The following is a 14268-nucleotide window of genomic DNA, read 5'->3' as shown; positions in this document are numbered from 1 at the left end:
CGCTTGCTTTTTCTTCCTTCCATGCCATTTTGATCTGCTATCCACATTAATCTTATCACTGTCAGGCCATATTTAAGTTGAAGTCTTTTCCACATTTCTTTATAACCAAAATATTTACCACTCCCGGATAGATCTCTAAGAATTGCACGAAAAATATCTTCATTATTCGATTCTACTGATCGCCTATGTACATTTAGTATCTTTATGATTTTTAAGTGACGATAATTAACTTTCATTCCATGAATCAACAGAAGACTAGCTAACATCTCTTTGTATTTAGTATTCATATCCCACCGAGAACTATCAAATCCATCATCGCTTCTTCATCACAATACGTTCTCATGTTGCCATTGCAAGAAAAGACCATAGAAATAATGATAAAAGATAACACCAGCATCTGCAATTAGATGAAAAGTACAATTACTTATAATATTATTAATTGTACACGAAAAATCCAATTCTGACAAACGGATGCACATAAATTGAAGCCTGATATATATTTTAAACAGTATTTTAAAATATAAAGATTTGGTTTAGACCCGGGGTCTAATTCAGGATATAGCCGGATTTATGTGTTCTAGATCACTATATATGTTCTTTTTAAACAAATTTATATGATTAATTTTCCTATAAATACTTTAAAGGATTTAAAATGAAAATACTGATTTATCTAAAACTTATATAAGTAAATGATCACTATTCATTTTTTTCACGCAATTTCATTACCCATTCAATATGGCGAAAATGACGTCACGGCCACGTGGCATATACGTTAAAGTTAAAATCGTGAATTCGTGAAGTTTAAATCGTGAATTCGCGATGTTTAAATCGCAAGTTCATGAAGTTGAAATCGTGAGTTCATGAAGTTGAAATCGTGAATTCATGACGATGAAATCATGAATTCGTGAAATCGAAATCGTAAATTCACGAAGTTGATTTCGTGAATTCATGAAGTTGAAATTGTGAGTTCATGAAGTTGAAATCGTGAATTCGTGAAGATGAGATCGTGAATTCGTGAAATTGAAACCGTGAATTCACGAAGTTGAATTCGTGAAGTTGAAATCGTGAATTCTTGAAGTTGAAATCGTGAATTCATTCAGTTGAAATCGTGAATTCATTCAGTTGAAATCGTGAATTCATGAAGCTGAAATCGTGAATTCATGAAGTTAAAATTGTGAATTCAAGAAGTTGAAATCGTGAATTCGTGAAGATGAAATCTTGAAATCGTAAAATTGAAGCCGTGAATTCACGAAGTTGAATTCGTGAAGTTGAAATCGTGAATTCATGAAGTTGAAATCGTGAATTCATGAAGCTGAAATCGTGAATTCATGAAGTTGAAATCGCGAATTCATGAAGCTGAAATCGTGAATTCGTGAATTCTGTATGTTGAAAACGTGAATTCACGAAATTAAAAATTTGAATTCTTGAAGATGAAGTCAGGAGATCATGAAGTTGAAATGGCCCTACAGGTCTTTCGTAAAAACAGAAATAACTTACATTTCAATTTTGTTTTTATTTGAGTGAAATGAATAAACAAAAGTATTCAAAAACAGAAATTACTTACATTTCAATTTTTTTCATTTGAGTGAAGTGAATATACAAATGTTTTAAAGGACATAAATTACTTACATTTTAATTTTGTTTTCATTTGAGTGAAATGTATATACAAGTGTGTTTAGAGACAGGAATTACTTACATTTCAATGTTGTTTTTATTTGAGTGAAATGAATAAAACAATGTATTTAAAGACAAAAAATAATAACATTATAATCTTGTTTATATCTTGAGTGAAATTAAAATACAAATGTTTTTAAAGACATATAAAGCAATCAACTAGATACAGTTTACGTCATATATAGAATTGCGAGTATCACAACTTTAATGTCATGCATTACATCGGCCAGGTTTATATCACTAATACGTTTAAGTAGGTATCAGTCATGGGAATGTTTAATTCATATATATTTTCAACAAGACACCAAATAGCATTACTAATCAAACAGAAATTTACTCATTATAACCAATACAAGTAAGATTGACGAGATAGGTCCTACAAAGTATTCATCGACAATTACAATTGAGTAATTATTCAGTTGTTGATGATACATTTAAAATTCTAACAGCATGTTATCTGTCTGGAAAAAATAAGTTTACATTATGTGTTACATGTATACATATAGAGCTAGTTATAATTATGACCCAAATTCATAAATTCCATAACAATATGCATGCATCTGGTCAATCTTAAAACTCGCTTATCAATTACAGTATCAAGTATATAAGGATGGAAGGTATAACAAGAGTTCGACAAAAATATTCAGATCTGTCCAAAGTTCTGTACCGATATTTATACCAAAATATGCACCGGTCCGATATATCCAAACTTATTATAGGCATAAACATTAACAAAACAAAATAGGTACGCTGTTTAGCTGTGTATGATATTGCAATCATAAATATAGGATACTTAACTACTTAAGTTAATATTCATAGCTCAGACAAAAGTAACAATTCAATAGATGCAGGTAGGCTACATATACAAATATATTGTTAAGCACAAGACAAATGTATGAAGTACACTTGCACGTTTAAGTCTCAGGTGTCAGTTCAGTGTATATAAGTAAGTAGCACGTGTATAGTATAATGTTCAGAAAAAATATCGGTGTATTGAACTTGGATGATGATATAGTCTGTTTTGGGTAGTCGGTTAAGAACTTTTAAGACTCATCAGGTCTTTTTCACATAAGATTCGATGGATTTTGTTATTTCTATCCTTGACCATGACAATTCCGTCGTATGTCCAGGCACTGAGTATGTATTGCTCCTTTGCTAGCTGACGAATCTTATTAAACAGTGCAGCACGCATTCTGGTGAGATCTTCGTTTACAGATAAGCCCCGTAGTTTACTTGAAGCAATATGGCTCCATCTTAATAGGTAAACATAAAAAATTAAATCAACTAATGAAAGAAAACATATATTTCATATAATCTTTATCACAGTTCTGAACTGACATATATGATATCTAATTTCAGAGTAAATAATATACTTTTATAGTACATGATATTATGTTGCAAACCGATTGGTCAATGTGTAAACAATGATGTATAATAAAGGAATGACTTGGCTGAGAACAGTGATCACAATATACCCGATAGATTTTTTTCAAACTCGTAACTTTGCATTGCTAGTTCTTTTATTTACTAAAGATACATTAGACAATAAGTGTGTATGTATGTAGGAAATGTACCTTTGCAGGGCTTCATCCTTTCCGTCTTTGTCGATCTTACACTGTTGACGTACGTCGTGATTTTCCTTCTTAAGAACTGCTATTTCTTGTTCTAAATTGTCTACGACATCTTTATGAACATGCGTATTTATCATTGTAGTCAGCCTTTATCAAAGAAAGTGTATTTCTTTAAAACGAATAATCAACTTTACGAAATGATACAGAACTGTAGTTTTACAATATACAATGTAATAGCAAAGTGAATCATTAAAGGGATTCATTTATTTATGATTTATTATACTCATGAACATGTTTCTGTTTTATGATTCATGTAATTTAAAAGTGAAATAAATTATGAGCTTTTATGTGAAACAAATCAGTAGCAGACTGTATAAAATGCATAAATACTAGTAAATATGCACTATTGGATACAGTCTTCCTTTGCTTTAACTTCATTTCTAAGATGTTCTTTGAGTGAGTCAATTTCTCGCTCATATTGTAGGTAGACCTCTCTGTTCGAACCTTGACTTTGCTTGTAGCTTGAAGCAACATTACCCAGTCTACATTTGTAATTATAAAAAAATATAATGGATGGAAACATATAATTTATATATTCTTTATTAGTTCTAAACGGACAAATATTCCAATGAAATATTATTTCAGAGTAATCAATATACTTTATTATTTTGTTAACCGATTGGTCAATATGTAAACAGTGATGTATGATAAAGAAATGACTGGGGTAAGAATATTAATCACAATATACCCGATAAATTTGTTTCAAACTCGTAATTTGGCATTGCTACATGTACATTGTAGTTCTTTTAGTTACTAAAGATACATTAGAAAATAAATGTGTATGTATGCAGGAAATGTACCTTTGCAGGGCTTCATCCTTTCCGTCTTTTACGATCCTACACTGTTGATGTGCGTCGTGACTTTCTTTCTTAAGAACTGCTATTTCTTGTTCTAAATTGTCTACGACATCTTTATGAACATGCGTATTCATCATTGTAGTCAGCCGTTATCATAGAAAATGTAACTTTACTATAGACATATTTCTTTATAACGAATAATGAACTTAACGAAATGATACAGAACTCTACTTTAACACTATACAATGTAAAAGCTAAGTGAATCCCTTTCATGAATATTTTAAGATAAAAAAAAGAAAAAACCTGTACTATTTGCCAGAGATGCTGTTATTTTGATTTATTATACTCATGAACATGTTTCTGTTTTATGATTCACGTAATTTAAAGTGAAATAGTTTACAAGTTTTTATGTGAAACAAATTAGTAACAAACTCTATAGAAATACATAAAAAAATATTTACTGTTTGATACAGTCTTCCTTATCTTTAGCTTCCTTTCTAAGATGTTCTTTGAGTGAGGCAATTTCTCGCTCATATTGTATGTGGACCTCTCTGTTCGAATCTTGACTTTGCTTGTAGCTTGAAGCAACATTACCCAGTCTTCATTCGTAATTATAAAAAATATAATGGTTGGAAACATATAATTTATATATTTTTTACTACAGTTCTGAACGGACAAATATTCCAATGAAATATTATTTCAGAGTAATAAATATACTTTATTATTTTGTTAACCGATTGGTCAATATGTAAACAGTGATGTAGGATAAAGAAATGACTGGGGTAAGAATATTAATCGCAATAAACCCGATAGATTTGTTTCAAACTCGTAACTTGGCATTGCTACATGTACATTGTAGTTCTTTTAGTTACTAAAGATACATTAGAAAGTAAGTGTGTATGTATGCAGGAAATGTACCTTTGCAGAGCTTCATCCTTTCCGTCTTTTTCGATCCTACACTGTTGACGTGCGTCGTGATTTTCCTTCTTAAGAACTATCATGTCTTGTTCTAAATTGTCTACGACTTGAACATGTGTATTCATCATTGTAGTCAGCCTTTATCATAGAACGTGTAACTTTGCTATAGACATATTCATTTAAAATGAATCATCGACTTAATGAAATGGTACGGTATTTAACTTTTCACTAATCAATGTAATTTAAGACATCATAGCTGAGTGGATCCTAATTATGAATATTCCAAGATAAAGAGCAGACAAACTTAACAACTAGCCAGATATGCCGTTATTGTGATTTATGAGTCTCATCGAACATGTTTTCTATGTACGATCAACGTAATAAATAAGTCAAATCGATACAAACTTTTATTTGAAACTTATAAGTTTACAGACTATATAAAATACATAAACATAAGTTTACTGTTGGGTATAGTCTTCCTTTGATTTAGTTTCCTGTCTAAGATGTCTTTTGAGTGTTGCAATTTCTCGCTCATATTGTAGAACCTCTCTGTTAGAACTCTGACTTTGCTTAATGCTATTAATATGTAAATATATATGGTATCACAATGTCAAATAATTGCAATGCAGTTTTTATCAACATACATCAGATTTGGTACCATCAGGTATGGTATATACTACAATCATAAACGAACGTAGTTTAACGTGATAATCAAAATTAATGTAGTGCCGGTTTGTGTGCTGTACATATATATGTTCCTAACATCATTATTTCAGAGTTGGGTCATTTAAAAATAAAGCAATCGACTATCCACAAAACTGATAACACATAGCCTAATTGCTTAGACATTTTTATGATACTCAATCAAATGTGCTAGAACAATAGGCTTAGATATAATATTAGAATAGCTGTATCCATTCATACGAAGTTTTAACAGTAATAGTTGCAACACAAAAAATGATATCAAAGATTGAATACGTAAAACCGTTTCAAACATTCAAACCAATGGCAATATTTTTTTCGGTAACGTTTCAAACAAGTGTACATATTTGATTTTAGTTGCTTTATAGAGAACGACACATTTCGATTTATATCAAAAATGGTCAAAATAACAAAAAAGGAAGTTCATATCATATCCTAATTTTAATGTTGACATTAAAATTATACAAAAGACATTTAGTGATCATTTTAGATGTTTCATTTGAACGGTAATTGACTCTACCTTTCTAATTTCAGCTTTAGAGAGTTTACCTCACGGTCTTTCAATTCACATTGTGTGCAATATAGTGATCTTTGCTTTTCAATAACTGATGTATTCCTTTCTATTTTTCGCTTTTTCCTGTTTAGTATCTGAAAAGAAAATATATTGACATTATCATTTTGTATACTTCCTTCGACTTGAAGCATCTGCCTCTAGGACGAGTTTAACTTATCCTGCCGTCAAATTTTGAAAATATTTAAACATGTTTCTTAAAACGTCATGCATCCAGGCAATATGGATTATCTCATGAAAATTTGTCATGATATATGTTAAACTGGTGGCACCTGGATGGTGTCAATATAAATCCCAGTGATGATAAGAAAAAAACTAGACAAATAATAGAATAATTTATGATTTTGGAACAAATTTAACAGAATGCATTATTTGCATGGTATTCACGAAATATCTGAGCCGTAGGTCTGGATTGAACATTTTTTGTATATAACAAGTAAGTGATGCCTTATGTCAAGTATGAGGTTCAAGAAAAGAATAAATCACTTTCTCTATTAGGTAGGTCAAACGCCGACATGGACTTTGAATACTTTTATGTGAGGAAGGTAAGTGAAGAGGAATAGTTTTCGGACAAACATAACAGTGATTTTTTGGCGGCCGCAGTATTGATCTCACATATATATTTTGACAAGAAAGAAAAACAACATTTGCCTTCCTTAACTATGTAAATATCTATTTAACAACACACTAAGTTCATTCCATTGTCGTGACATTGACCATTAAGCTAGCGACATTATTATTCATTGCCATCAAGTGTATTTATTTATATTGAAATTTTGTATCATGCAACTGTTATGGCCCGGACACGAATATTTACAGCATTCATACTTTATAACAATGCATAAAGTTCAATCATTGCTGTGACCTTTGAGTAAGGTATAAAACACATTGTCTAGATATGGTGGTACATGTATATTGTACCAACATGAAATTCAATCATACATGCAGATCTGTCAAGGACACGAACTCTGCAATTAAAACTATAAGACAAATACACTATTCCCTCCTGTTGTCTTCTTATTCCTTTGTGTACAAGTGTATTTTGACGTCTTTATGCAAGACAAATACTTGTTCGAACACATACACTTACGCACTCACGCAAGCACGCAACTTCTTTATAACATTTACAACAAATGCAATAAGCACGCCAGAATATCAATCTCAGTTTAAAAAGAAGCATACAAATTGCCGGAATAAATTGTCCCGAAACTCTCATCAAACCACCGCATGAGCAAATGGACATTATTACACAATTTAGCAACAAAATTAATTAGATATGTAATACTTTAGAAACTCTCTTACTAGACCTCGTCACAACAATGTTATGTAACTTTTGTCACTATTTATAAAGTAATAATCTTTGCTGTTTTATTTCCATAACCCTTATTCTTCTTTACAATTCTTTATTTAAGCATATTTATATTATCAATATATCTATGCAATAAACGTAACAAACGAATTATTTCAAATAATTTAAAATGTTTAGATCTCTAATCCTTGTAATACTTACACTATCTATGAAAGACATTTCAGTCTTAAGTGCTTCTAGATAATCTGTATATTTAGTTTCATATTTTTCCAGGTGTTTACTCTTCGCCTTCATCTGTTCCTCATGTACTTTCTCTCCGTATTTATGAACAGCGTCTGCAGCTTCAAACATCGCTTTACAGTGGAGTTTTATTTCGACTGTAGGATGGTCGAACCTAGAAATCGTCTCTTGATCCGCGTCATGTCTAAAAATTGGAAAAAAATGATCATGTCAATGTCTCAGAATTTAAGTTGTAGCAATTTACCTAGTGCTGTGCAGAACTGAATGCAAAATATATGTTATGAAAATTACATATAACATTCAAATAAAAATAATAAAATCTTTGAATGTGCTTTGAAACCGTCGCAAAGAACAGCCAGTTAAAATCTGATAAAAACAAAAAACATTGCGTGATTTTTTAGCTATAAAAGGACAAAAATAGCGTTTAGAGTTGCTATTTAAGTCAATTTTGGATAACTTAATAGATTCGAATCTATGATAAATTTTTAAAGCATTAACTACATTATTATTCTTTCGAATATTTTTTATGTTTTAGAAGAAAGTCTTTTCAATTAAATGATTTTTTCAATCAATGCAAATAACTATGGTGGCTGATTAAGAAAACACTTTTCTGCGTCGTGTTGTCGCTAGCGACAGCACGGCAAAAGGCCAAACGGCGCGTTGTCGGACTTTCGTCTTTTCGTCCTTTTCGCTTACGATGCACGCCAATCGGCGCGTTGTCAAGGCGGCGTGTTGTCGCGATGTCACATTGTCTCTCGGCTCAAATAGAAGGATTGACTATTTGTGTATATATATACTTATGTAGCAGGAATGCCTATCATTACATTTTACTGATATAATCTTATTTTCAGAATAATATATAAACAATGAATATTTTTCCTTAGCCTTATTTATACATTTAATATCTTTTCAAAATCATTCAACAGGCACTATTTTTTCTATCTATAGTAACAGTAAGCATAACTTAATGCATTATTTCATGATATTCATGCTATTCATATCTTATGTAAGGTTTTTATCCAATAGAGGGTTGTTCATTAAATTTAACTTAATACACTTCAATACATTTTAAAGCACAATATTGATTCTCTATATTGTTTACTTAATATTTTGTAACATTCCTCTTTTTGTTATTTATTTTCAAGTCATGCATTTTTCATGAATTGTGTGATTGCAGAGAGAAGTGGCTATATAAGCCAGTATTTTCGGTCATTTCATTGCCTTGTCGACAGATGCAAAAGGTAGCGTATGCCTATTATCGCCTGACTTGGTCATTTCTCTCTATTTTCCCTATGTTGTTTTTTTGTAACTAATATTTTCATTTCGTGACATTTTAGGAAATCAATTTAATACTTTGACATAGAAACATATTATCTTAAATCTATTTTGCAATAAAATTGTTGAACTCTGAAATGCCTATGTTTTTCATATTTGAATTTTCAATTTAATCTTCAATGAACCTGGGTAAATAACTAGGACGTTAATTGTGATCACTTTTTGTCCGTTTGTCCGTCCTGTTACATTTGGTGCGTAGTGACCAAGATTATTTTAAAATTCAATTTTACTTTTTGTACTTTGGTAGCCATTGAGAATTGAATTTGTGAAATCTTATTCATAAATTGTTTCTACCTCATAATTCTGAAAATTATTGACATTTTTACTGAATCAATATATCATAGGGTTAATTAAATAAATTGATGTAGCTCTATAGATGGCATCTCACAGTAAATGTAAAATTGAAGACACTGGTCATTTCAATTTGTGTAATAAAAAGTCAGATTTTATAGGAATTTCTCAACCTACTAGTCAGTTACAAGGCTGGGGAAATTGTCCAATAGAAAGGGGTATTTTACATAATTTGACTTCTTTTGAAAATGACACATGCATGCAGGGTGTTTTAATACCTGAAAAGTGTTATGATTTTCCATCAAACAAATCAAAAGAATTAAAGTTTGAACAAATTACTCAAATTTCTGAGCCACCGTTTTATAGCTGTCCAACATCACCTAATATTCAAGATAAACCTATTGTTATTCCTGTTCAGCATAATTATAAAACTGAAGGTGAATTAGAGATTGGACATCCTGAAAACTCTCAGACATATGAAATGCAATCTAACATGTATTCTCCAGTCTCTTCTTACATGGATCTTCCAACACAAATTACATGTACACTTGAATCAAATGATCTACAGGGTGTAACACAAAATCAGACCTTGAATACATTTCATAATAAAAGTTGTCAAGCTGACTTACACATTTCACATGATGAAAATTCCATACCACGTGTTGTGTTAAAGGGTGATTTATATTCTTCCAAAAATCATACACCTTCAACTTTACAAAAACCTATTAATTCTCAAATTACACATGATTCATATAACACAATTTGTAATCCAAATCAGACTGTTTCTAATCAAAGTTATGTGCCAACGATTAAGAAAGACATACATACTCAAAGTTATTCACCACTGAGAGTAAATCCATATAACAATGAAACTATGTATGGTGATTATCAAGCTACAGTGACTTTGCAAAATCCTCAAAATAGAGAAAACATGCATTACACATACATGTACACTTCACCTAAACCTCAAGTACAAGTTGCATCAAAGTCCTCCTGTCCTATAGTTGACACAAATGTTTTTAAAAGTAGGGTACATGTACCTTCTGCAAACAATGATAATTATCATGTACAGGGTGTGTCCAAAAATTCATACTCAACAAACAATATGGAATTTAAAGGCAGTTTGCCTGATATACAGCATCAATTGCTATCTTCACAAAATGTTCTGTGTGATACAGCTGCTTATCATCAGCATTCAAGATTAAATCAGTTGCCACATATTAACACAGATCAAGGGCTTATCAATAGTCCTAAGCACAAAGGCTTGCTGCCTGAATCATACATACATATATAGATAGCACATTCCCTTTAAAAGTTTACGAATAGAAGCATCCATTGGGAAGCTAAATCTCCAGCAATAAACAGCCAATTTCAGTATAGGCAAGAACATAATGGCTTTGGCATACCTATCAGTCGGAACCAATTAATATGCAGCATGTCTTAAGCCAAGAAACAACAATAAACACAGAAATCACTCAACCTGAACCAGTCACTCCTTACCTTACTAGAACTGGTAGAAGAGTTAAACCGAAACAAATATTTTCACCTTCTTAAATTTACTTTTGATGCAAGTCTCAATAAATTGCAACAAGAAGTAATATTCCTACAAATAAAACAATAATATCTATAATTATATAATCGTATGTTTATATGACATGTTAAATTACATGTTTTATGATATATATATTTCTAAATTGTCTAATTGTAAATAGAACTGTAAGAGTAAAACAACTCTTAATGACAATTTACTAAAACCATGTGAGCGTATTTGTATATACATGTAATATTATATTAAATGTATTATGATGATTATTACACTGCTGCTTTGTTTGATAAAATTATTTAAAATTTGAGCTTGGATGGATAACAAACTTTAAAATGTTATTCAGAAATAGCCAAATTTTGCTTTATTAATTTGTATGTATATTTGCATTATTCAAATGTATATATGTTATAAACGTTGAATTGAAGAACAAATCAGAGTTCCTTTTTACATCAATTTAACTAATTCATGGGAAATAGAGATATTATGTTTTAAGTCTATGATTTCTTAGTAATAAATTAAGTTATTGCTAAATGCATATAAATTATGTTTTTAAAGAAAGGATTTGAAAGAGTCATTTTGATTTATCCTGTTTTTAGTTTGAAATATATGACATAAATGCGGATGTACAACTCGGTTTAAAGAAGACCACTTGTATTTAATAAAAGATTTGGCCAATCTTAAAATACACAATTGAATGGTCTGGCTCTTTAACAAATGAGCCTAGGAAATTGGTTTTCCGACGATGGAACTTATCTCAGAAAGTTTTGTCATCCAGACTGAGACATTTTGTTCAATTATTTTCAACTGATTACTGGAATAATATTAAAAATGATTTTTTTTCTTGTATTTTTTCAGAAAAATGGATAATCTAGAGATCTTAGCAGGTTACTCTGAAGCATTAGATGAGTTTAATGCTCAGTTTATAGATAATGACCAGAAGCCAGCAGAAAGGCCTCTCTGGCCTAATATTCCCTCCTGCTGCCCAGTTGAGGACTGTTTGGAAGTTTACCAGAGTTTCAGCAGCTTTGAACGACACTGGAACAATAAACATGTCAATAAAATAAAATTATACAAGTGTCCAAACTGCTCTTTCAAGTCGGCTAGAGAATATAATGTAAGGAAACACCAAGAAAAGGTACATAAAATGAAGAGTGCGATTGAATTTGAAAAATCTGAAAATGGAAAATACATTAATCCAGGAGACAAACTTCCATACAGGTTTGATCACCGCCAAAGAATGTCTAATAAAAGAAAAGCTATTGAAGGGACAGACCTTCTAGTCAGAGGCGGACAAGTGTGCCGGGATCAGTTCGCGGAAGAACACAAGGGAAATGTCGTTGTTAAATACAAACAGAATAAAAAATAAACTGTTTTGAATTCAATAATCAGAGTGAAACAAAAATTATATGTGATTGATTATTTTCTTATTTTATGTTGTTATATTATAACATGTTGTATTATTCCTGCATTTTTTTTTTATTTTAACAAAATGATTTTTGAAAATTTTGGTCTTAAGAAGGGGGAATGTAGCAGGAATGCCTATCATTACATTTTACTGATATAATCTTATTTTCAGAATAATATATAAACAATGAATATTTTTCCTTAGCCTTATTTATACATTTAATATCTTTTCAAAATCATTCAGCTGGCACTATTTTTTTCTATCTATAGTAACAGTAAGCATAACTAAATGCATTATTTCATGATATTCATGCTATTCATATCTTATGTAAGGTTTTTATCCAATAGAGGGTTGTTCATTAAATTTAACTTAATACACTTCAATACATTTTAAAGCAGAATATTGATTCTCGATATTGTTTACTTAATATTTTGTAACATTCCTCTTTTTTGTTATTTATTTTCAAGTCATGCATTTTTCATGAATTGTGTGATTGCAGAGAGAAGTGGCTATATAAAGCCAGTATTTTCGGTCATTTCATTGCCTTGTCTACAGATGCAAAAGGTAGCGTATGCCTATTATCGCCTGACTTGGTCATTTCTCTCTATTTTCCCTATGATGTGTTTTTGGTAACTAATATTTTTATTTCGTGACATTTTAGGAAATCAATTTAATACTTTGACATAGAAACATATTATCTTAAATCTATTTTGCAATAAAATTGTTGAACTCTGAAATGCCTATGTTTTTCATATTTGAATTTTCAATTTAATCTTCAATGAACCTGGGTAAATAACTAGGACGTTAATTGTGATCACTGTGTGTCCGTTTGTCCGTCCTGTTACATTTATATATATAAGCTTAGCGACAGAACGACATCGCGCCGCACGACAACGCGCCATTTTGTGTGTTTCGCTAGCGACAAGACGACAGTGCGAAAACGCGCGTTTGACACGTTTCGCTCAGGACGACAAGACGAAAATGCGATAACGATATAGATTGTGTTGTCACTATCGACAACGCAACGCGCAAAGTGTACCAAATCAGCCACCATAACTAACACTAGCTCAGATATTTTTTCTGGCTTATCAAAGCCACAGTTTATGTTATACGTGGCCGCTTTCTTTCTTTCTTTCTTTCTTTCTTTCTTTCTTTCTTTCATTTTAATATATCAACTGTCAATCGAGTTATTGTAGAAAAAAAATCACGAAAATCATTATCGTGTCCAATGTAAATAAAAGAATAAATTTGCAACTAAAACTTGTTTCAAAGGAATCGAAATCGAAAGTGCTTCAAAAATATGGCAAAATAAACGTAAAAAGCTTTCTTTGTTAAAGTCAACATACTTTACCTACCTTTCAATAAATCCAGCTTGCTCGTTTTCTTCCCGTTCTCTTTTTCTCCTATCTGACATTTTAAATCATGCATTTAAAGATCTAAACCAGGAAGCTATATGTCTACAAACACTTGAAAAACTATAATTATACATATAGAAATCAATACAGTATGCGACCTTTTACAGAGTAAAATCATTAAAGGGTGTATTTTGCTTTGTTTTATTTACTGTAGTATGTTTATACTATCTAGAGGATTAAGCAGTTTTTCAAATGCACATTTAAAACGTTTAGAAGTAGCTTTATCATTTGTCATTGAAATATAAACTAGAAATGCGTCCATAGGACATAGATGATTCCACTTTTTTGACAGTTTACTGACGTTCAGCAGGACATTATACAGACGAACAGACATAGGAAATTAAACATGACTCCATCTCCCCTTAAGTGGTTTGGACAAAAAAATGACCTCCATATTTTCCATTGTTAAAATCTTGATTTCTACCAATATTAAG

The 14268-nt window shown here is 30.9% G+C and overlaps 3 protein-coding genes across 3 annotated transcripts; 1 reads left to right on the top strand and 2 right to left on the bottom strand.

Moving 5' to 3' along the window:
* Positions 1-1536: 1536 nt before the first annotated feature.
* Positions 1537-3401, bottom strand: LOC132759606 (uncharacterized). The gene is made up of 2 exons (XM_060751419.1): positions 3249-3401; positions 1537-2927 (listed from the first exon to the last, which is right to left on the bottom strand). Exons 1-2 carry the CDS (start codon positions 3380-3382, stop codon positions 2708-2710), a joined length of 354 nt encoding a protein of 117 aa, XP_060607402.1. The 5' UTR covers positions 3383-3401; the 3' UTR covers positions 1537-2707.
* Positions 3402-7534: 4133 nt separating this feature from the next.
* Positions 7535-13935, bottom strand: LOC132759605 (uncharacterized). The gene is made up of 2 exons (XM_060751418.1): positions 13775-13935; positions 7535-8026 (listed from the first exon to the last, which is right to left on the bottom strand). The coding sequence occupies exons 1-2, from the start codon at positions 13831-13833 to the stop codon at positions 7753-7755; spliced, it is 333 nt and encodes a 110-aa protein (XP_060607401.1). The 5' UTR covers positions 13834-13935; the 3' UTR covers positions 7535-7752.
* Positions 8646-12434, top strand: LOC132759598 (uncharacterized). The gene is made up of 2 exons (XM_060751412.1): positions 8646-9083; positions 11870-12434. Exons 1-2 carry the CDS (start codon positions 9001-9003, stop codon positions 12378-12380), a joined length of 594 nt encoding a protein of 197 aa, XP_060607395.1. The 5' UTR covers positions 8646-9000; the 3' UTR covers positions 12381-12434.
* Positions 13936-14268: the final 333 nt, after the last annotated feature.

This window comes from Ruditapes philippinarum, unplaced genomic scaffold (assembly GCF_026571515.1).
Source record: "Ruditapes philippinarum isolate M1 unplaced genomic scaffold, ASM2657151v2 ctg2735_1_1_1_1, whole genome shotgun sequence".
NCBI classification, from domain to species: Eukaryota; Metazoa; Mollusca; class Bivalvia; order Venerida; family Veneridae; genus Ruditapes; species Ruditapes philippinarum.
Note: the sequence above shows the minus strand (reverse complement) of the source record. Positions and strands in the feature narration are given on the sequence as shown.